The 25,152-nt window shown below is 44.6% G+C and overlaps 1 protein-coding gene across 4 annotated transcripts in view; it reads left to right on the forward strand.

Moving 5' to 3' along the window:
- CLSTN1 (calsyntenin 1) overlaps positions 1-24,640 on the forward strand; it is an 88,400-nt gene extending 63,760 nt beyond the window's left edge. For 2 of the 4 annotated variants that reach the window (XM_066606589.1, XM_066606590.1), the window contains 12 exons: positions 272-520; positions 3,188-3,309; positions 8,716-8,878; positions 12,023-12,073; positions 14,334-14,491; positions 15,691-15,839; positions 16,221-16,447; positions 17,966-18,136; positions 19,971-20,116; positions 20,206-20,338; positions 21,541-21,725; positions 21,806-24,640. In XM_066606589.1, coding sequence (XP_066462686.1) covers positions 272-520; positions 3,188-3,309; positions 8,716-8,878; positions 12,023-12,073; positions 14,334-14,491; positions 15,691-15,839; positions 16,221-16,447; positions 17,966-18,136; positions 19,971-20,116; positions 20,206-20,338; positions 21,541-21,725; positions 21,806-22,003 — 1,952 coding nt within the window. In that variant the 3' untranslated portion in view covers positions 22,004-24,640. The remainder of the gene's footprint in view (positions 1-271; positions 521-3,187; positions 3,310-8,715; positions 8,879-12,022; positions 12,074-14,333; positions 14,492-15,690; positions 15,840-16,220; positions 16,448-17,965; positions 18,137-19,970; positions 20,117-20,205; positions 20,339-21,540; positions 21,726-21,805) is intronic. The other 2 variants (XM_066606591.1, XM_066606592.1) reach the window with 1 other exon arrangement.
- Positions 24,641-25,152: the final 512 nt, after the last annotated feature.

Consider the following 25,152-nt stretch of genomic DNA (forward strand, 5'->3'; position numbering starts at 1 on the left):
GCTCCTGTATCCGGTAAGGGAGGCAGGGATGTAGGATGGAATGAGCCTAGGAGACAGGACGGAACATGCTCTCCTCGTGTGTAGTGGACAATAGCTATTTACAAGCAGAATGTGATATTCAGTGTATTTAGAAAAGCGTTGTGCACGCTCCTGCTCTATAACTGAAGATATACTTTAAAATTATTGTATAATTCAATATGATTAAGATATGAAGTAGGCAAATTGCATGACGTAATGACGTGTCATTTATCCACCTTGTATTTTTCTGCAGGCGCTTCATCCAGCACTGCTGAACTTCTGCCTCCTCCTAGTGCCGCTGCCAACTGGACCCTGGGGCTGTCAACAGATAATGGTCATGACAGTGACCAGGTATTTGAGTTCAATGGTACACAAGCTGTCAAGGTTCCTGATGGCATTGTGACCGCTGACCTGAAAGAGCCATTTGTCATATCTGTGTGGATGCGGCACGGACCAGGAGGGCGCGACAAAGAGACGATCCTGTGTAATTCTGACAAGACAGGTACTGGAACTCCCCTGTATATATGATGTATCTGATAGATGTAATTAAGTGTGTAATTATACTCCAGCCAACGAGGCACATTATGCAGACAGTCTCTGCCTGCTGTCCATATCTAGAGCCTGTAGTTGCACAAAAGCTGAAATGCTAAGGTGGCTTTATACACAACTTGCCGTGGGCTTTCTGTAGTAGAAAGTACGCTGGAAATCTGCAGTGGCCAAAATGTGCACCTGAATGGCGTGGATTTGGCTGTGATTTTTGATGCTGATCTTCCACGGATTTTAACCCTTTTATTTCAAGGGTTGAAATCGGCATCATAAATAGGCATGCTGCTAATTTACAATCCGCAGGGTTTTTTCAGAAGCACGGCGGATTCGTAGCAGAAAGTTTCTGCTCCATGCGCAGGAGAGTTTATAACTCTCCACGTCACTTGTGCTGTAAAGGTTGCGGAATTGCTGCAGCAAAATCCGCTACAGAAATTCCCCAGAATTTCCAGTATTTGTGAGAATGGCTCTAGAGCTCCACATGGCACGTTAGGAAGCTGAGGAGCAAGTCCTGCATTGCGCGATCACCTCGGTTTACTTTTAATAACCTCATAATGTAGTTAACACATTAGTAAATCTATCCATTCTTCAACACATTGATGTGCCATATAGCATGGATTGATTTCTGTTTCCATGACGAGTTGCTAGCATCAGAGGCCCGGATACCGCAATGCAGTAACTAACTGGGAGACATTATATCTGCCAGCAGCTGTTATTGACTTTTATCTGTATAACGACCCCCATGTACATAGACATAGGTAATATGTATTTAGTTATTGAACATGCTCTGGACTGTGCACCTTCCTCTGTTGGATGCTATGATGTTCTTTGTGTTAGAAGCCATCAGATCTATAATACAGGATTGGCATTATGCACTATGTAGCAGGCATAGCTTGAAGCCATACTCTGTGGGCGGATTTAAAGCTGCTTGTAATTACTGTCTCCAGTTCTCGGTATGTGCGCATCTTCTGTAGGGCAGAATACGGCATAGCTCTTCACTTTTGTTTCCACCTGAACTGCTGCAGGGCACAGACGAGGCATTGATCAGCGGGCACATTAATGGAGGTACACAGAACTCTGTTGTCTGTGGGAAGTGAAATGTAACCTGATGGTATCTCCGCCCTTCATTAATAGACCTTTTTTAAACTAAGAATAAAGAAATCAAGCCATGTTGGTGTCTCGGTGGGATATAGTGTACATTTCTCCACACATCCCCCTCAAACTCCTGAAAGTTCATTTCATGGCAAGCAGCTATTGGGGCAAAAAAGTTCACCTAATGAAAAGTTAGTTTGACAACTGCTTACTATTTCCATCACTTAGGGCTTCGCTTCAGTATAAGTACTGTCTTTATAAACTGCAGAGCTGGTTGTCATTGAAAACCGTCAACAAGCAGACAGATCCTAAACTGCTTAACCAAGCTCTTATAATGAAGAAGAGCAGTTAGTTTTCCCCTATGAACTGATCATAGAGTCATTGTAAACTGATAATTTCACTGTGACCACTTTCATCCACATCACAGCTGACCCCTGGGGCCTTACCCTGAGGCACGGAGTCCATATTTGGCAAATTTTTGAGAAGTTCATTGATTTTTATTGAATTTTATTTTTTCTTTTCATCTCTATTAACTCAGTATAGGAAGCCTACAGTATACATGTTACACAGGATGTTTGCAGTCTATTCACTTAATTAAAAATTGTAGAAGGCTACTTTCACACATACCAGAATATCCCACAACGCACAGTGAAATACTCCAGCGTGGAAATCTGCACCAAAATCAGCATAAGGCCCAATGCACACGGGCATATTTGCACTGCAGGACCCAGAGCCGGCAATGCAAAATGCTTTTCCATGCCCATGAGCGGAGAACCGCAGTTGATTTCCGCTCATGGGGGGGAAATCGAAAGCATGTCCTATTCTAGTGCGGGCCTTACACGGACAGCTTCCATTGCAGTCAATGGAAGCCGTCCATCCTGTGGCGATTCCGAAATGTCTGTGTTGAAATCGTCACATCCATCACACAGAGAAGACATAGAATGGGTACGCAAGAGTCACTGCCGGGCACAGGATCTGATTCCGCTGCGATATCTCACAGTGGGAATCCGACCCGGCCATGTGCATTTGGCCTAAGTAAGCCTTTTGCAAATCTGCATGTTGTTAATATTCATGTATGCGTGAAAGCACCCTAAGTGGGTATATGCATACGTAGTTGTGCTCAGCTTCTTATTACATGGCAAAAGTGCACTCAGTTTGCCAATAATTTCCAATACCATTATACATAGATACATGCAGATTTTTGCTGCACAGTTTACAGATGCACAGCAAGAACAGAAGCACAACTTTTTTTTTTTTTAATACTGCACTCCCTAAGGGTAAGACCGCATAAAAACATGTTGATTTGTGGGGTGAAACTGCACATCAGCGCAGTTGTCAAATGATTATGGCAAAATATGCAACCCTTTTTGTGAGTAGCCCCTTATAAACAAAAATAATACAGATGGAAGCTGCCGTGTCGAGTGGCTGGGAGAAGATATGCAGTATTTTCTGTAGTTGCAAGATTTGAGATGGTTTTTCTTTGTATTCACAGATCCATTGCTGCTTCACCTATTGACTATTATTTCCTTTCTAGATATGAATCGACACCATTACTCCCTCTACATACACAACTGCAAACTGGGATTCCTGTTCCGCCAAGAACCCACAGAAGAGAAGTCCTACAAACCCGCAGAGTTTCACTGGAAGTTGAATCAGGTACGAGGGTGTTATGCTCCTGCACCATTATGCATACAATGATGATCAGTTATGCAAATGCATTCACATGTACATGGATGAGTGGCTGCACACAACATCACAGCAGTGAATGCACAGGGGTGACAAAGGCGGCCGAATGGCGTATTGAAAAATGTGAATGCCTCCACATGTACATGTGTAAAGATGGCAACATGGTGCTCAAGGACACCTTATTTACTGGTCTAGAACATACACTATGTTAACAAACATATTGGGACACCTACTAATTTTGTGCTGTTAGGTGAAGGGGATATGCAAATCTGATGTGTGAGCATTAGGTATAAAGGAGAGTATCACACAGGCATATCCCAGTACAGAAACCACCAGAACGCCACCAGATGTAGAGTTGACAATGTGGTCTGGTGGTGGGATGTCCCCAACCAATCAGTATGGGACATTGCAGCGCTTTTGGACCTTCCAAAGTCCATTGTTTGCAATGTTATTTCTGTCAGGAAGGGTATCGTTTCTCCCTAGGGAGAGCACTTAGAATGTTGTTTGGAAATGGGAAATAATCTGGTGTGTATGGTGCAGCCACATTCGGGGAGACCCTATTAATTGACATAACATGGACAACCAAGCTCTTACGTCCGTGCACTAGAGCAACATGCTCAGCACGAATGCAGGGAGGCGCTCTAGGAAATCGCAACAGCACTCGCAGTATTTGCAAGGACAGATTACACCACTCCAGGCAAAGATAGACAAAAAACTGTCCCTTACTAATCAGGGGAAGTGTAGAACCCCTATCTAAGAGTGGGGTATGCGTCCCAAGAAGTATGGCCCCACAGTTTTCACCTCAGACCTAGCTATCCTTGATTAGGTACCTGGGGAAGATGCACAAAACACGTCAGTGTTCACACCTACACACAGAACAGAAGTGTTCATACACCACGTCAGGCTACCTGCACAGACACATAGAACACATCGTTGTTCACGCCAACACACCAGGTAATGCATACCACCCAGAATAGGAACCCTACTCAGAACTCTCATGCATACAGATAGTAAACAATAGCTAGTCCCAAGTGTCCTCACACCAGGGGCACAGAGTCAGACAACGAACTGACATAAAGGGAAAAGTGTCAGGCATCACCTACCTGACAACACACAGGACACCGGATGTCTGGAGGCCACACCTGCAAGGGAGAAGGGGCCCACATAAAATGCAGACAGGGAATGCAGGTGTCCAGACCATCCTCAGGGAAGGTGGGAGAAACATTTCAGACCAACATGCAAGAACACCAAGTTCGGTGTGGGGATTAAATAGGACGAATAAATGACCAACATCTTCTAGCCATGTGCAGCAGACCAGTGGGGATTGGCTGGTTGGAGAACTCCCACACCCAGCCAGCTAAATTATCCCAACTGTGAAGCTGTACTGCTGGAAACCCATATAGAACAGCAGAACCCAGCAGCACAACTTGACAGAAGCCTTGTACGAGCTGCGGAGGCATCATGTACATCGTCTACTGTAACAGTTGCTTGGGAGGTCTCACAGGCCATTGGAACATCCATTAGCACCAGGACGATTTGTAGGCAACTTCATGTGAAGGGTTACCATGGACGTGCGGCTGCACACAACATCACAACAGTGAATGCACAGAGGTGCCAAAGGTGTGGTATTGAAAAATGTGAATAAAATCAAATTTCATCATCTTTGTTTCCTAATACTTGTGTCAGCATGGTGTATGTTTATAGTGGCCAGAATGCATGAGGCAAACCTTCCTCTCCTGCAGCTCTAACACTATTTTAGGGATTTCTTTATAAGTATGTCCAGCACATATTCTCCGCTAAGACATTTTGTTCTATAAATTTGTCATGCTCTGAAATTAAAGACAGAAGGGCCAAAAAACGCGTCTCATTACAGAAAGTAATTCTTGTGTTATCATTGTGCTTCTTCTGCTCAGTAGTAGCTGCTTTTGGACCATATTGCAGTGGGTGGTGTGGGATGATTGTTACTGTGCAGCAAACATGATTTCAAGTAAACACTTCTAGACAAGTCTTCGTGTCACATTGCAGAGCGCGGCTCCAAGTGGAAATACCAGGAATTTAATTTCGGTTCAAGAGGCTCTTTGTCAATATTTGGAGATGCTTCGGTCCGCTGCAGAGCTGCTCAATCACAGTGTGACACGTTGTATGTGTAAAGGAAACTAATTGTCTTCCTTGTAGTAGTATCTTTTTGGCTGCGTTCCCATGGGCTAAATTTGATGTGAATTTTCTGTGCAAAGTTTCTCCACTGAAAATCCCGAGCATTTACAGCAGCAAATTGGATGAGATTTTCAATGAGCTTCACCTGTCCAAACAATGCAGCCGAAAACCACCTCTATGCACTTAAATGTATGTGCAGATTTAGTGCAGAAAAACACTAGGCTGGGGTCACACGGGGCGTAATCCCGCCGGAAATCTCGTGGTTTGGCCGCAGCAAAAACCGCAAGATTTCCGCTGGGAGAAGTGCCGCGGAAAAACCCGCGGCGGCTTTGAAGCGGCCCGGCCGCTCGCTCTTTCACTGCGGCCGGCGCTCCCATAGAGGAGAGCGTCGCCGCAGCGGAATGAAAAAATAAATAGACATGCTGCATTCGGCAAAGCGGCCGGATTAACCACAGCGGATTGTCCGTCCCGTGTGGACGAGATTTCGGAGAAATCTCGTCCACATGGCTGGCTAATCCCGAGATTAGCGGCCGCAGGCGGAATTCCCGCGGCAAATCTGTCCTGTGTGAACCCAGCCGTAATCCTTCGATAAATTGATCGGCGGTGCTAAATTTGTATGCAGGTATCAAAAGACTTGTAAAGATAACAATTTATATGTGGGTAATTGCATTCACTTAACATCAAGGTTAACTTCTTGAGGTCAGGGCCAATTTTGGCTTTTATGGGGTATTCCCATCATGTGAATCCTAGTTCAATGTGCTTGAAATTGCACAGCAATGCATTCACCCATCAGATGCTCCGTTCTCCAGATATTGCAGCTATTGATTCCTCTGCCCTCTAGTTGTTTACTGCTCGTTCTAGGAAAACTGACGAATACTTCTATGGAAACAAATGGCAGAGGCATTCAGATTGCACAGCAGCTTTCTGCCCAACCACCAGCTACTGTTGTGCTCTGCTATTTCTTTCCATAGGAGAGGTTTGTTTCCCTGGCAACGAGTAGCAAACAACAAGAAGGCAGTGGAATAGATCGCTGCATAAACTGGAGAATGGAGCATTTTGGAAATAAACACCTTATGAGTGAATGCATTGTTTTGCGATTTCAAACACTTTGAAATAGGATTTCCGAGATGAGAATACCCCCCTTGTAAAGACATGAATTTTGCCAGGTCACACCTCCACACCAGAACATTTACTTATTTTTTGACAGTTTTCTTGGCCATCACCACTGCCCGGGAATTGGGTTGCTGAGAGGAGGAGTACCGTGGCAGTGGAGACAGCAGGCAGCTGTAAAAAAAAAAAATATATAAAAATCTCTAATGTTTTCGGACAGCCCCCTGCTGAACGAGCCAGCGATACTCGCTCCTGTGCAGCAGCGTGGGAGCGAGTATACACAGGGATAAGTGTCAGGTATCATTCGTCCCGTGTAAATGGGTCTTTACTCACGGACCTCTATCTTATCATGGACTTCAGAATGTGACAATAATAGTTGTCCACCAAAGAGATCCGTCTGTGGACACATCTGTTCCTGGCTTGTGGACCTTTATTATTACAAGTCATGAGGGAAGTTATTGTTTCAGTTTATTTGGAAACCACTTCCATGCTACAATATATCTGGGAAGCTCTTGAAAAAGGTATGCTTTGTCAGAAGGTCAATTTGTTTGTATTTCCCCTCTAAAAGGTTTCCTACAATGTTGCTATTGGTTTGCCGTCTCATCTTATGTAGACTTCTTTATTTGTAAGATTTTCCTGTCCCCAGTTTCCCCATAGTAAATAAAATGATGATTAGGTGAATCTAACCAGACGGTTCTGATATTAGCATTACTGAAGCTCGTAGATGCTCACAGTTACACTATCCACCTCCAGGGAGCTGCAGCAAGAAGCCAATGTGACCTTGTCTTCTTCCGCACTATAGCTCCTACCGCTCTAGACTTCTTGTCTTCAGTGTAACCAAAGAACAGGCCTCTCTGCCCTTCTGATGCCAGCAGTATCCATCCCCGTGGAACATACACAGCACTTTGACTTTCTGTACACTGAAGACCTCTTAATACCTGTCTGTCTTCCCTGCTTTGAGGATCAACATGCTGCTTTTTTTTCAGTCTTTTGGTCCTTTTCAGCATTAACATAATCGTGCAGTCTGCTTATATTGTGGTAAACATGTGCAGTATCCAACCAAAAGTAATTGAACACCTGGGCAAGAATCAAAAATAGTATTAATTTCCATGTTAATACTTAGTGGGGCTCCTTTGGCCCTAATGACATCAGATACTCTCTGTGGCAGACCTTCTACTAACGTCTGATAAACTTCAGCTGGTTTGTCCCTCCATTCATCCTACAAACATCTGGCAAGTTCTCTGAAAAAAAATGCTGTTCGTATTTCCTGACCTGACGTTCCAATTTGTCCCAAAGATGTTCAGTAGGTTCAGGTCAAGACACTGTGCAGCCAGTCCAATCGTGGAACATCAGTATGCTTAAACCAGCATAAAACCGCGTTGGATGTGTGACGAGGCACGTTGTCTTGTTGGAAGTATGGCCGACCATTCCCAGAGTATTACCACATTGTCAGCGGCACATTATTGTCTAGAATGTCCGGGTACATCTCCATGGTTCTTGCCACTACAACCAACGGACCGAAACCATGCCACGTAAAACATCCCCAGACCATAATGGAATTTTGTCATACGTGACTGTTGGCACAACACACTCCGGCAGAAAGCGTTCCCCATCATCCTCCACACCCATCTGATGTGAATATGCAGTAGCGTAATTCGTCACTCCGTGAAATGTGCCAGACATTTGCAGGATGAATGGGGGGGAAATACCAGCTGAAGTGTATCAGACATTAGTAGAAAGTATGCCATAGAGAATATCTGACGTTCTTAGGCCTAAATGAGCCCCACTAAGTGTTAACATATGGAAATGAATACTACTTTTGATTTTTGCCCAGGTGTCCAGTTACTTTTGGTAGGATGGTGTATTTTTAAATAGCGCCATGTATGAATGTAGAGAACAGTAAGAATAACGGTAAACACGAAATGTTTGGTTTACTTTGCCTCTTCCTTACCTGCAAAAGTAACAGCTGAAATGTCGCAGCTTCTTACAATCATTTTATACACGGTCACGTTTGTGCGACGTTGCGTTTCATGTCCCTTTTTTTTTGTTTTGCACCCATTTGGAAAGGGCTTAAGAAATGAATAAACGTCTCATGTTTTCTTGCATTCACAGGCCTGCGACAAGGAATGGCATCACTATGTCCTTACCGTTGAGTTCCCCACCGTTTCTCTCTATGTCGATGGTGTTTCATATGACCCCTTCACGGTGACCGAAGATTACCCGCTGCATCCTACAAAGCTGGAAACGCAGCTGGTGGTTGGCGCTTGCTGGCAAGGTAATGGTCCAGTTGCATGGGGTTTTTTTGCCTAAAATGTTAATTACAATCCTTGAATTGAGCAGAGATCTTGGAAGAAGACATTTTGTCTGACTTGTAGAATTCCTAGCGATAAGTGACATCGCTCTTACTAAAAAGTTATTTAGCGTTAATTCTCAGTACAATTATCTAGAACTCCATATGATGCATCTAATCGCTGTGTAGATTTTATGAATTGGTGGACGTGTTTGATCGGTTTACATTCTCACCCTTCCTAGCTTCTTCATTGGCACGGTGAGCTCTTTACTACTACCTACTAGTCCATTGTGCTCGGTGGGGTTCTTGTGCATATTAGGGCTGTTATATAAGTATTGCAGAAGTATATGAGGTTGACAGCTGGATGTTGAAAGAAATATCAGAAGTTGGAAAAGAGAAGTACCTGATGGCTTATAGAGCAGCTGTGGGGAATGCAACTGCAGACTGTCCTATATGTAGAGGTAGGAAACCCTTGCGGCACTCACCGTTACCATAAAAGCAAGCCGCTTCTTTTGTCCATATAAAATGTATTCGGACAGACACAGAGGAGTGCAAACAGTTGATGCTTCATTCTTCTATAGTTTGAAGAAGCATTAACCCATGCAAAACGGCTATCAACTGTTTGCACTCATCCGTCTCTATCATAATACTTTTTATATGGAATAAAGAAATTGCATGCTTTTATCGTACCGGGAATTCCCGCACGTGTTTTTATGGATCTGAGCACCACCGAAGGTACAGACTTCGGACTCTAAAGAAGAGGCTGCAACCAAAGCAGTGCCGGCATAAATCTTTATCTTCGACCAACTACAGATTGCTCTACAGCCAAGTAGTCTGCGACCTGTAAATGACCAGCTGTTGTGAAACTGGACCTCCCAGCACGCCCTGACAAATGCAGGCTCGGGGCATGCTGGGCGTTGTAGTTTCACAACAGCTGGCGAGTCACTTCTGTGGACTAATCTAAATAGCATCCTTTAGAGCTCTAGGGGCAGCCGTGGAGAATTTCAGTTCTCATAGCATCCCTTAACTGGCCTCAGATTACAACTACTGCTGCAGTGGCAAGAGTCTTCTGAAAGAATCTACTATTAGGAATTTCTAATATATTTGTATCAAAAAGTATGATCTACTTTGACCTTTAGAAACATGGTTATCATTAAATTTTAGTTATGTGAGATTTCTAAGCTATGAAGTGTTCTGATGGACCTTGCACTTTAATTACCCACGATTTTTAAGCTTTTTACTTGCAAGAATACCTTAATTGTTTGGATCCAGAGGCTGCAAACCTTTCCTAAGGGTCCTCTCTCATGGGACGACTGTCTGACACTGGAGCTCCTGACCGTCATCATCGTGATTGTCCTTGCAGTGCATTCACGCAGCAGCGATAATCTTTCACTGAATGTAAGTGGAGCGCGCCAGAGATCGCTTCCAGCCGTCTGCCCACCTCCATTCACAGCAAACAGGCAATTGGTCATAGATGAATGACTGTTTACACAGGCCGATCGTAATCTAATTTTTATGCCTGTGCAAACAGAACAACAGGGGACAAATTATCATTCAGTCGCTGGGCGTGTTTACACTGAACGATTATCATTCAGTTTCACACGACTCGGCGATCAACTGAAGGTATTCATTCTGTGTAAAGGGGCCATTAGTTCTGCTCACTTTGTTGCATGGATTACGTAAAAATTAGAGATGAGCGAACGTGTTCTTAACGAACACTTACGCACCCGAACACCGGCTTTTCCGAGGACTTCCGTGTTCGCGCGTAAGTATTCGGGGGGCGCCGGGGGGCGGGGAGAGGCGCGGCGGCGCGGGCGGCAGCAGCGGGGAACAGGGGGGAGCCCTCTCTCTCTCCCTCTCCCCCCCACTCCCCGCCGCAACCCCCCGCGCTGCCACGGCGACCCCCGAACTTTTTTCGCCCGAACACGGAATTCCTCGCGAAGTTCGGTGTCCGGGCGAAAAGGGGCGGAGCCGAACACGTTCGCTCATCTCTAGTAAAAATAAATCTTGTTATTTGTATAGCCCCAACTTATTCTGCAGCGCTTTTAGGTAATTTTATTTATTACCCCCCACCAAGCTGGGTACTCATTTTACCGACCTCGGAAGGATGGAAGGCTGAGTCAACCTAAAGCCGGTTACCTGAACCAAGCGGGGATTGAATTTGCAACCTTCAGGTTGTGAGCGAGAGCTTAGCACCGCATTTCTGCTGCCTTAGCACTCTGCGCCACACGAGGTGTTTCTAAGCTATTTTTTACCAACCCACGCAGCTATGTATGCACAGAATTGGGTTAGGTCAGGTTTACAACCTCTGGATACTTTCATTGAATGAAACCATTCTTGATTACATGCAAAGTGAAATTTTTGAGGAGTTGAAATGCAAAAATATATTCTACATTTTCTGACTTTTTCATTAAAACCTGCTTAAGCTCTTAATTTACTTTTAAAAGCAGGGGATATTAAATGGATTTTTGGAGAGCCCAAGAAGTCATTTAAACCCAAGGATCTTTTTAAAATAACAAGATGAGCATAACTCTCACCTGTTCATTCCGCACCCAGTCCAGCTTCGGTGGTCCCTGGTGATCTTTGTCTTCCGGTACTTCAGCGGTAATGACACCAACTCTCCATATGACCGCTGAGGCCAGTGATTGGCTGCAGTTGTCACATGGTGAGTCTTGCACATCATCACTGAACGCTGGAATCAGAAGATCAGCATGGATCACCCGGATACAGCGGTGTTGGAACAGAATGAATGGGGGGAGGTATAATATGAGAAATAAGTCATGCTTTTATTGAGGACATGTAATACGACAATAATATGAATTTCTTCATGGCGTCATTACCATGAGCATGCACATTAGGCCGTGCTGTGTCTGTTAAGGCTTCTGTGTGTGTATATCGCTGGAATGTGTTGCAGAGGTCGCCAAGTCATAAGGGTTTATAACCTACACCTGGCGCGGCTTCCTGTGCCGGCGCTGGAGTAGACTCGGGCGACTGCCAGAACTTCCTTCTTCGAGTCGCGTCCGCTCTTTTATCAGTGCATCTGTTGTCATAACATGTTTTGTCAATGTTACAAATGTCCCTAAAACCTGTGGTCACTTCCCTTGTTTGTCCCTTCTTACTTTTCTGCAGAATATTCAGGAACTGGAAATGTCACTGAGCCAATGACAGAGAGCGATGCAGGTGGCTGCAGTTCATCCCCGTTCTCTTCCACCACAGACATTTCATGTCATTCACCCCCCGCATGAAAAGCAAAATTCATTTCTCAGTTTCTCTCTTTTATTTTCTTCCTCGGGGCTTGCTTCTGTCCCCATTCTCTTTTCAGTTTAGCCTTGAGGCCTCCCCTCCCTTCATGTAAACTCAGGAGTAACGCTAACATGGTCCATTCTATAACTCCAAGCACCACCATGTAACACCGGCAGGAGAAATGCAAGGAACGCACAACATTGCAGCAGGACGTACAGAGACCTAAATTGGGCTACAGATCAGATATGTTCTGTTCTGTCAATGCAAGGTTTGACCGTAGTACAAAAAGGCAAGGCAACCAGTGGCAGCTGTAAGTAGGCCTAGGTCTTGTGGTTCCACAGTAGTTACAGACCGATGTATGTAAGACATGCCCAGCAGTCTGAAATTGTGACCGTCATTTGTAGTGCAGTGCAAGTTTTTGCTAAATGTATCCAAAGAAAATTATTCAACAATGCCGCACGGTGCAGGAAGTATTAAGGCTCTGTTCACATTTGCTTTAGGGCTTTTGCGTCATGCTACCGTCATAAATGCTAGAAACAACTCTTCCCGGTAAAATTACGTAAACCGGACATAGCTTATTCTAATCATTGGTTACGTCAGGCGCCGCTGGTTTCAGTCATTTGACAAATCTAGCGTGTCGAGCAGGAACCCCTGGGGAGACTCCAAAAGCACTTGCAAACTGAATAATGGCAACCCAACACTGCTGTGCCTTGTCACAATTCTACACCGCATGTCCCTGTAGAGATACCACAGCGGAAACCAGCATCAGGCCCAGAGACCTAAATCCTCTTTAGTCTAACAGGTGTCAAATAGACTCTATGGAGAAATTTGTATTAAATAAGTATATCCCCGGTACTGACTACAGAAGCCAGGAAGTAACTTTCATCATCCTACAGGGAGGTCCGTCCCCCATGTATTGAGGGCTTTATCAAAGGGCTTGGACACTCCAGAGTGCAGCAGATTATAGATGGGGTTTAAGGGTTCTAAGGAGCTCCCCCAACCTGGTGGGTTCTGGTGGATCTGGGGGAGAACCAAGTTGTACACTGACAGCATATCGTAGCTACAGATATTGTAAAAAGGCTTCATTAAGTATACAGAAAGAAGATTGTAGGGATGCAAATGTGGGAAAGAAACATTGAGTTTATTTTTTTTTTTGGGGGGGGGGATTAAAGTTGCCTCAAATATCTCAAAACTGAATCCAACCAGGTTTTGTCCCCTAGAAGTGCAGTCAAGTTGGGTAGGAGAAAAATTGGAAATTTTATGCAAAAATGTGAACATAGCCGAAGCCTATTTGGATACAAGCCTTACCGGAGAACAGCAGCAATAAAGCATCATGAGCCTCTCTTGCTCTATGGCAGGATCAGCTTGTAGAGCCCTAGACCTCCTCTCGCTACAGTTTAAAGGGGTTCTCACACAAACGGAATCCAATTGTGGAATCCGAGATCAGCGTCCGTGGCAAATCGCGGGCATTGAAAGTCATGAACTTTCGTTGTTTTCCTTCACATTCGCAGATACAAATTGCGTATTCTGTGAGAAGAAGAAAAATCGCAGCTTACTGTATTTTGCCATGGACTCCGCATGGATGGCCTCCAGGAAGTCATTGGAAGCCGTCCAACCCGCTGCGCGTACATACACAATTAACTTTGCATATGGACTGCAGGTATCCGCATCATCACTAAGTACTAAGTGACAGCACGGGAAATACAAACAAAGAAGAAAAAAATTGTACTGTGCATGACCGACAGCGAGCCGCCTGGGTTATACTCAATAGGGTCCAAGAAGGTACGCAGGGTCTCCTACCATGCTCACAGCTGGAATCCACTGCAGGTCTCCCGCATGTGGATTCCAGCCCACCCGTATGAGCCCGGTCTAACAAAATAACAGGCTATTCCACCCTCCTGGAGTCTTTCCTACTTTGCACCATATGGAGAGTAGCTGTTGACTCCCTCCGTTTAAGCGCCATAGCTTGTCCAAGTGCCATGCTTTTTTTTTTTTTTTACCTACACTTCCACCCGCCACCTCCAGGGCTCATCTGCATGTCCTCCCCCTCTCGTGGTTCCTGGATGAAGCCAGGTTTTCACCACGACTGGATAACACTAACCTGCATGCAACGCTGTAACATCTTTCGAAGGCGAATGACAAACCCATGTGTGAGAATAACGGAGTTACTGACTGCTTTCTGCTTCTTTATGTCAAGGTGGGGAGCAGCACATGGCACAGTTCTTCCATGGAAACCTCGCAGGGTTAATGATTCGTTCTGGAAAGCTAGAAAGCAAGAAGGTGATTGATTGCCTGTATACCTGCAAAGAGGGCCTGGAATTCCCACCTGCTGAGGGAGTTGGTAAAGGCATTAAGGTGAGTTCATTAAGGAGACTTCTAAAAGTGAAAAGAGGGCAAACAGCTACAGTATTAATGGTAGGAGACCAATTACTCTTCTTTATGGAGTGGCTTTCATATTCTGCACAATTGTTGTTTGCTTTTTTCAGAAATCTTCCTTACTGCCTCCTAATTAAGCACAAATATTTAGACCAGATGTATACATTATTGCTCTATTCTAGAAAATCCTGCCAGTGGCAACAGCTAAGCATTCTACTTGTGCTATAATTCATGGAGATGTTTACAGCGCAGTAATAGATGCACAAGATTTTAAGAGCATGACCTTCTTTAGAATGCCATTTTACAGTTATTACATAGATAATATCTATATAAAATGTAAAAAACTTTATAAATTACTTATCCTGTACTGGTCTTAATTTACATTATGTGTTATACTCCAGAGCTGCACTCATTGTTCTGTTGGTTGAGTCACTGTGTGTATACATTACTGGTCCCGAGTTACATTCTGTATTTTACTCCAGAGCTGTACTCGCTATTCTGCTGGTGGAGTCACTGTGTACATACATTACTTATCCTGTACTGATCCTGAGTTACATCCTGTATTATACTCCAGAGCTGCACTCACTATTCTGCTGGTGGAGTCACTGTGTACAGACATTACTTATCCTGTACTGATCCTGAGTTACATCCTGTATTATACTCCAGAGCTGCACTCACTATTCTGCTGGTGGAGTCACTGTGTACAGACATTACTTATCCTGTACTGATCCTGAGTTACATCCTGTATTATACTCCAGAGCTGCACTCACTATTCTGCTGGTGGAGTCACTGTGTACAGACATTACTTATCCTGTACTGATCCTGAGTTACATCCTGTATTATACTCCAGAGCTGCACTCACTATTCTGCTGGTGGAGTCACTGTATACATACATTACTTATCCTGTACTGATCCTAAGTTACATCCTGTATTATACTCCAGAGCTGCACTCACTGTTCTGTTGGTTATTATTGGAAACTATCAGGAACCTTGAGTACCCTGAAGTACTTAGCGGAGTTCCTATAATGCACTGGGAGGTGTTACTTTTATTAGTTCTGAAAGTAATTATGCGCTTAAAGCGACGCTCTATAAGACACTACATGCTGCTCTAATTGGCCAGTGCTGCCTATATCAGGAATCCATCTCATCATCCTGATCATCTTCATTTCATTTTGCAGATTGACCTAAGTCCCAGCCAGTCCACTTTGACTCTGGAAGGGGATGAAATTGACCGCTTTGACCAAGCGATGCAGCATATCTCCTACCTGAATTCCCGACAGTTCCCCACCCCTGGCATCAGACGTCTTAAGATCACCACTACAGTGAAGTAAGTGATACAGCAGCCCCTTTGGGGGTACACATGGCACAAAAAGAACATGGGGGGTTTATTGCTGCCACTGTGGATGTGAATTGCAATCTTTTATTCCATGTGATTTTCTAGTACTGTTCTTCATTAGGATATGAGATAAGGGAAATGATACGGACGGCAGGATTAAGTGTAATCTGCTATTGTATTAGTGGGGAGATGATTATTATTAGAGAGCGATAGGAGCCCCGGGGAAGTGTCGGATTCATGCAGCGTATTAGCATTGTTTCAGCAGACTTGGTAGCAGGTAATTTTAGCAGAGGGGACGTCCATACTCACATTATAGATATTAGTACATAGATTAACGGTCACTTGCTCTCATCATTGCTGCTTTTACTCTAGATGCTTCAACGAGGAGACTTGCATCAGTGTCCCGGATGTCGATGGCTACGTCATGGTGCTTCAGCCGGAGGAGCCTAAAATCAGTGTCAGCGGCATCGACCATTTTGCCCGTTCTGCATCTGAGTTTGAGGGCACAGAAGGGGTGACACTGTTCCCTGAGCTACGTATCATCAGTACCATCACACGTGAGGTGGAGGCTGAGGGGGAAGGAGACGAGGACCCTACAGGTTTGTGACCCAAGGTCCCAGTGACTATTAATACACAGGTTGAATGTGTAACAGCTGACATGCGGTGTGTAAATATTACTGGCCACTCACGGCCTGATATCTGGTCATGTGTGACTATCTGGAATTTAATTGGGCTTTGTTGGGGACTGGTATCAAGTTCTTGGGAAATAATAGAAAAGAGATGGAGTTCCTGATGGCTAAACAATGGGTCCTGTGTACCCATTTAATACCCATTAGTGCTTAAACTACTCAGGGATCATCATTACTAGAGTTGCACTAACTGAACCAGTGAAACCCTGTTTTGGGTCGAAATTTGCTAAAAATGCAGTTCCTGGTGAACCAAAAAAGAGCTTTTTAGTGAAATCTTACCAGAAATGAGGTCCTACTGGTTTGATTCACTCAACACTAGTCCTGAACACTGATGTATAACACAGTCTAAGGGTGCGGTCACACGAGCGTAGTCGTATTTACGTTCGCACGTGCGCAGCGTTTAATCGCCGGAAAGAACGTTTTTCGGCAATCATGACCAGAGCTAGAAAGCGTATTACTTTGCAAACTATCTTTTTGGCCATCGAATATGCGTTGGCGCGTATTTCGGTCGCGTATGTTCCGTCTTTTTTTCGGGTTGCCGTTTTTACGCGCCGTATAATCGCCCGTGCGAACGAATACATTGGAAACCAACGCCTCAGATGGTCACGTTTATACGATTGGGCGCAAAAACGCGCTGTTTATGTGCTCGTGTGAACGCACCCTAAGAGTCATAAAAGCCCTTTATAACTGAACATTAGGCGGGGCTTGTATGACTCTTAGACAGTGTTATTCACCAGTTTTAGGGGTTTTGGTGAATGTCTGGTGTGCTTCGAACTAATGTGGACCAAAATCGAAGTTATTGTTCATTGAATCACCCAAACTGACCTTTTCAAAAGTTCTTTCCTCACTAATGATTACCCTTTTAAATGGGCTTCCTGTGACTGTGCACCCTCCTGCCATGTTCAGGTGTTGGCTTTTTTTCAGCGTGGCATTGACTATATGAGACTCATCACAGCTAAGGCGCTTTATATGCTGTGTTAATGGCTTTTGTTAAATGTATGTGCTGGGAGAAGCTCCTGACATATACATTTAGTCCTTGTGACCGATGTGACTATAATGCCACCCTATTAAAAAAAGTGTACATTAAATAGATGCTACTTTTAGGCCTCCTTTTAAAAACGGACATGTCCAGAAACGTTTATGACTTATCTGTTAAATGGATGCATGTGACGAATGTCATACAGTGGCTTCTGTCATCCATCGACTTTTAATAGATACATTTTTCTACATGAAGTGCCTGGATGGAATAGCACAGCCTTCTGTACTATTGCATCTAGATACTCACCAGACAGAGGCCAAAAAGACCTGTGCGATGAATGGATACCTATGGATTTAACAAATGCTTCAGTAGCCTTTCTGGCACATACATCAGGGTGATCTGAAAGTAGACTAAGAATGACTTGGGAACTATGATTTTCTCTCTAATAGTCCAAGAATCCCTGGTGTCGGAGGAAATCATGCACAACTTGGACACTTGTGAGATCAGTGTGGTGGGAGAAGCCCTGAATCCTGACCAAGAGAGCCTCCAGCTGGATCTGACTCACCTGCAACAGAAGGGGATGGAGATGAGCTCCTCCATGCAAGGCATTGTTATCACAGGTCAGTCCGTCCTCTTCAAATGCTGTGTGTTATGTAAATGTTTGTCCCCTCTGCACTGCCATTCGTTATCTAGGATGTTAAAGGGGTTGTCTCGCGGCAGCAAGTGGGGTTATACACTTCTGTATGGCCATATTAATGCACTTTGTAATGTACATTGTGCATTAATTATGAGCCATACAGAAGTTATTTACTTACCTGCTCCGTTGCTGGCGTCCCCGTCTCCATGGTGCCGTCTAATTTCAGCGTCTAATCGCCCGATTAGACGCACTTGCGCAGTCCGGTCTTCTCCCTGGTGAATGGGGCCGCTCGTGCCGGAGAGCTGGTCCTCGTAGCTCCGCCCCGTCACGTGTGCTGATTCCAGCCAATCAGGAGGCTGGAATCGGCAATGGACCGCACAGAGCCCACGGTGCACCATGGGAGAAGACCCGCGGTGCATCGTGGGTGAAGATCCCGGCGGCCATCTTGCTAAGGTAAGGAAGAAGTCGCCGCAGCGCGGGGATTCGGGTAAGTACTAAACGTTTTTGTTTTTTTTTAACACATGCATTGGGTTTGTCTCGCGCCGAACGGGGGGCCTATTGAAAAAAAAAAACAACCCGTTTCGGCGCGGGACAACCCCTTTAAGGTGCATTGTATGATTTTAACAAAAGCAAACATACTTTTGAGTGACATGTAACAATGAACGATTGTTTTATCCAGCTGATGATTGTCTGTCATCGTCTGGAGTGAAGTTGGCTGCATTTGAAACATTCACCTGATAGTCTGACAAAAGATCCTTCGTCCCATAAGAGATTTTTTTCGTCCACAAACTATCTTTCTTCGAAAGATCGTTCATCTGTGGCGCGGTGTCATTGAACATAGTTTAAACAACCGTAGAGGCCAATAAGTATAAGAATGTGTATGGCTGCATCTGCAAAATGATGGTTCACCAGGCACTTATTCACTGAAGTTACTCAACCTTCAACCTACTTTTATCCAATGTAAGCTGTCTGTACACAATAGATAGAAGTAGATTACCATGGAACGAACGATCACCTGGTGAATGTTCATGGCGCAGCCATACACATTGTACTCCATATTCGCCATTACAGTAGTTCAAAATGGCCGTACCCGTTCAGTCACACCGGGAGACAGATGAACGCTTTCTGGGAACGTTATTTCAATGACATCTTCTCTTCTTTCTTTATTTGTATAGCGCCAACTTATTCCGCAGCGCTTTTGAGGTGCATGGGGAACACAAATAATGTGACATTTACAGAAATTGCAGGAGTTACATGTGGTATTCAATTATTTGGAAACAAAGGGAATGGGGTGATGGAGAAGTCACAGGGACAGGAGGGGGAACACAGCAATGCGACGATAACATGTGATATACAGTTTTTAGGACATAAATGGGGTGGGGGAAGTATGGGGCAGGAAGTGTACATAATAGGCAAAAGTGGAAAGCCGTAGGGAGGGGCAGGGCGCATAATAGGCAAAAGTGGATTTGAACAACAGATCTTTCATCCGACTATTGGACGATAATGTCAAACGTGGCTGACGTCTTTCCAGACGATTACTATCTAAAACGGTCATTCTTTGGTAAATTTTACCAGATGAATAGTCGTTTTGGTTATAATTCTTTGTCCTGTTACTTTATCTTGAGAAGATGCAAGAGCAGTTTTTCAGCTGTGTTCCCAGAATTAGTCACGCCTGGGAAACCTGCCATGTTATGTAATGATGTCGGTCTCTATTCCACGGATCCCTGCCAGGGAGCTAAAACATTTGAAGGCTGATGTCTCACAGGAAATCAGTGCACTGCAGAACCCAGGAAGAAAAGAAATGTCATGTGTTGCAGGTGTGGATACGATGGCGAATTACGAGGAGGTGTTGCATCTGATTCGATATAGGAACTGGAATACCGTCTCGCTGTTCGACAGGAAATTTAAAGTGGTCTGTTCTGAGCTCAACGGTCGCTACAACAGCAATGAATTCCAGGTGGAGGTGAGGGAAAGAAGTAATGACTAAACCGGTAATATCTGATTGCGGTGATGATGTTAAACCTCTTTTATCATGCTGTTTTGCTGCTGCAGGTGAATGTGATCCACACTGCCAGCCCCCCAGAGGCTCCAAATCACATTATATCTGAGGCTCTGTTTGTCCCGTCCCGGCATCAGTCTCCTGACCTCCTGGGACACAACCCTGCCAGCACACACTCCGCATCTGGTACGTCTATATTTTGCATAGGAACACAGAACCGCATCCTTCTTAATATACTGCATATCTGACCGTGACATCTGCAAACCATTTGATGACTCTGCAGCCTTCTGTACTCAAAAATTCTGCGGCATCATAGTGTTACAGCACCTTCGTCTGTTTAGTCATTTATTATGCATACTGGTGTAATGATAGCCCCCTCTACTGCTCAGTTATGTATAGTGATGTAATGATAGTGCCCTCTACTGCGCAGTCATGTTTAGTGTATTGATAGTGCCTTCTACTGCTCAGTCTTGCATGGCAGTTTACTCATGGTTCCCTCTACTGTGCAGTCATGTTTAGTGTACTGATAGTGCCCTCTACTGCTCATTTATGTTCAGTGTACTGATAGGGCTCTCTACTGCTCAGTCATGTTTAGTGTACTGATAGTGTCCTTTACTGCTCAGTCATGTTTAGTGTACCGATAGTGCCCTCTACTGCTCAGTCATGTTTAGTGTACCGATAGTGCCCTCTGCTGCTCAGTCATGTTTAGTGTACTGATAGTGCCATCTTCTGCTCAGTCATGTATACTGTACTGATAGTACCCTCTACAGTGCAGTCATGCATAGTGTACTATAAGCACCCTATACTGCTCAGTCATGTTTATTGTACCAATAGTGCCCTCTACTCCTCAGTCATTTATAGTGTGATAATGCCTTCTACTGCTTATTGATGCATAGTGTACTGATAGCGCCCTCTACTGCTCAGTCATCTATAGTGTACTGATAGCGCCCTCTACTGCTCAGTCACGCATAGTGGTGTACTTATATTCCCCTTTTCTGCTCAGTCTTGTATGTTACATAGTGACGTAATGATAGCGTCCTCTACTGCTCAGTCATGCATAATGGTGTACTTGTACTCCCCTCAGTCATCTATTGTGTATAGTGATGTAATGATAGCGCATTCAACTACTCAGTGGTGTACCTATACTCCCCTCTACTGCTCAGTCATGTATTGTGTATAGTGATGTAATTACAGCGCCCTCTTCTGCTCAGTCATGTATTGTGTATAGTGATGTAATAACAGCGCCCTCTACTGCTCAGTCATGTATTGTGTATAGTGATGTAATAACAGCGCCCTCTACTGCTCAGTCATGAATGATGACTACTATTATTATTACAAATTATGCATTATGTGATTATGAGAGTCAATATGATCTCTTTCTTCCATAGTCGTTCCCAGTGCTGCCACCATCGTTATAGTAGTCTGCGTCAGTTTCCTGGTCTTCATGATCATCCTGGGAGTGTTTCGCATTCGCGCTGCCCATCAGCGCACCATGCGTGACCAAGAGGGTGGCAAAGAAAATGAAATGGACTGGGATGACTCTGCTCTTACTATCACTGTGAACCCCATGGAGGTAAGTCTTGATGCCACACGCGGCGTGCATCCATCCTATACACTGTACTGAGCGTTATGTTTTTATCTTTCCGGATCTAGACCTACGAAGACCAGCACAGCAGTGAGGAGGAAGAGGAGGAGGATGACGACGAGGACAGTGAAGATGGAGAAGACGACGACATAACCAGCGCTGAATCTGAAAGTAGCGAGGAAGAGGAAGGCGAGCAGGAGGAGGACCAGCAGAATGTCAACCGACAGCAGCAACTGGAGTGGGACGACTCCACTCTCACCTACTGATACCAGTCGTCTTCACCACCCAGTTACCACAACTCACACTCATCACTCCTGCAGGCACACGGTGTAAAAAGTCATTCCAGGCGCTGAAACCAACCAGCACATGCTCATCCAACATGCGGATAGACGGCGCCCCTCTCCTGCCCTGGGGGTCATCTTCAGTGTTTCAGTCCATCCTGCACTTTCCTTCCACACTCCCTCCGTCACTCACCGATAGGAGGGACACTGGCGTTACTGAACTTCATCCTTCATTCCTGATCTCTGTTCTGAAAGATGAAAAACTTCCAGTTGAGTGACGGGGCACAGGGACTCCATGTAGACTGCTGATTTTATTGGTTTTAACTTTTTATTTCCCCCTCCTCCTTACTCCTCGATCCTAAATTACTGCATGTCAATTATTGGCAAAACTCCACCGAAGAAACCTTTTTCCTGTCTGAGGATGCCGGCAACTTTTGCATCTGGGGTGGTGTTGCAAAAAAGTGGCTCCAGCAGACAGTAAAAGGGGGTGAAACCAAGACTAACTTTTTAATATTTTCTTTGTAAATATGTTGGATTCAATGTAATTATGTCCATGTTGCTAGTGTAAAGGGGTTTGGAATTCTGGAATGCAGAGTGGCACCTGTGCCAGTCTTGCGCAACCTCAGTGAGGTGATTTTTTTCTTTTTTTTTCCGTGGCTGGCAGAGGTCTTGCAGCCTGATAATAATGGGCATGGAGACATAACGGTGCAAGTCAGCTTTAATAGCGCTCACTCCAGAGTGCTTTGTCTTTCTGGCTCGATTTTATCTATGACCTTCCAAAATAAGAAGAAGCACAGGGCTGTAAGCAGTCATATAAGTACAACACGGTGCCAGTCTGCCGCTCTCGGGGGCATGTCGACAACTGCCTGTAGCACACACCAGACCGCAGCTGGTCTGCCCCCTTGCTTTAAATACCAGGTTCACTTTTCTGCAGGACAGGCAAGATTATACATATGTGGATCATTGTAACTTCCAATCCCCCTCCAGTGGGGAAGTTTTATTCTGTCATTAGTGAGACCCTCTCACCTACCCAGCGGGCGTTAGCCAGGTGGAAAGCATATTGTTTACACAACTTTCTTGTTTTTTTTGTTTGCCCTCACCTAACTTGGGGGTAAAAAAAATCTGTACTTTTTTTTGTGGGAGACGGAAAAAACTAAAGAAATCCCAATCTTGTGAAACAGGTGAGATGGGTTGTAGGGAATTACTATAATCAGTGAGCCGTGTGGGGCTCTGAGCCTATGTGCAGTCGCTGGGACGGGTTACAGCGGCCTGTTACTCTCTAGTCGTTGAAGAACTCGCATCCTGGGATTTGTAGTTCTTCAACCACCAGGGGACAACTAGAGATAATTATGTATTGAATGTCTTATTTAGATTATCACTGGGTCATGAAAGGTTTGCTTAGGGAGCTATTACATGAGCGCTAGCGTTTCCTGACAATTGCCAGGCTGCATCCGCAAGCTCAGGTACAGCATGGCAATTAGCGCTACTTTACATCATTAATGCTCGTTGAATGGCGTTAATTGCAAGGCTACACCCGTGCTTGCAGGTGACGCACGGCAATTATCGTCAAAAACACGAGCACTAGTGCTCGCGTAATAGTAGCCTTAAAGGGACAGTACACTTAAAATTGTGACGTCTAAAAGGGGCATCCTATAACATTCACATAGGCTGCTGTGTAAAAATGGCCCAGACCAATGCCGGGGGTGTTGGAACCTATAATGCCTTGCAACAAGGTTAAAGGTACTCTTTCATTTCTGCTGGGTCTGTGGAAACTATCGGATGCCGATTTTTGTTACGATCACTTACGTTTTTAGGTTGTGCCTCTCGAAACGATGGATAAAGTGCAAATGGAGGGTTTGAGATAGGGGCAACTCGTTTGCTCCTTATAATTGGATTCGGTAAGGTGTCTTTGAGCCAGGTAAGTGGAAAAAAGTCTCTTATTGGATTGGTGTTCTGTGTAGGTTGACGTTAGGTCCAAGAAACTTATAAATATATATATACATACAGATTTAGAGGACAGTGTACGAATTAAGTGAAGCAGGGAATTGTGGGAAGTTAAGGCATGCCCATTGGCTACATGCAAAAGAGTGGTAAAGCGGCCTCCCTGGCTGGCTGTATGTAGACTGTGGGGTAGGAAGAACAGGTGGGCTACACACTACAGGTGGTCAGTAGGTTCTGGGGTCTCATCCTGCAGGACAGAGGGCTGCAGACCAGCACGCTGGCTTAGGCTTTTTTCTTTTTTTCTCGTTTTGTTTACCATAAATGTAAATTCTTAGATTTTTACGTAAGATATGGGGATTGTTTAATGACTTCTGTGATAACGTGATAAACATAACTGCAAGCTCTTGAATAACTTGGGGACCCCTCCCCCTCTCGTCTTGTGTTTATGTCGTGTAGCTCTGTCCATCCATTTTAATATCACCGTAGCTGCTGTATTTAGACTTTAAAACAAAAAAAAACAGAAAAAAAAACAAACAATTGCGACATGTAACGCAACCGCTAAAGCGTCCTAAACTTTCTGATGCTGTATGTAGGCGCAATGACTATAACTTTTCAGATTTGTATATTGGTGATAGGTCCGTTTGAACAGTCTATAAGCTACAATAAATTTCTGGTTCTAAATTCTGATGCTCAAGTTCTTGTTTTAAGTTCACACAGATCTGCATGCAGCCGCCAACCACGGAAACCGCAGTGAGAATTAACGTGCCAGTAACCCTATGCCGTGGCCGTCAAATCTACATATGGAAAACCTGCGCTGCATGAACTAAGCCAGGGATTCCTATTAACCCTTTCCAATCCTATTTGTATCCTAGTTTTCCTACGTGGCTTACTCTTTTTCTGCCGTTATACAACGGCGCTATCTGCTGGCTAAAGCCAGTACAGCATGAAGTGACACGTTGGATAACGCTCTGACAGCAGAGAGGATGGCAATATACAGTAAGAGAACCCCATTGGATGTCTTCCAACATCGGAGCTGTACAGCCTTAAATCATAATGTCTTCAGAGGTTAGACAGTGGATTGGAAAGGGTTAAAGGGGATGTCAGAGCTGTAATATCATGGGTCAACCCCTTACCTATCCAGTAAAAAAAAAAAAAAGATATGTTCCCCGCTGTGTCCTGGCGCCAGTGCTCGG

This window comes from Eleutherodactylus coqui, chromosome 6 (assembly GCF_035609145.1).
Source record: "Eleutherodactylus coqui strain aEleCoq1 chromosome 6, aEleCoq1.hap1, whole genome shotgun sequence".
NCBI lineage: Eukaryota > Metazoa > Chordata > Amphibia > Anura > Eleutherodactylidae > Eleutherodactylus > Eleutherodactylus coqui.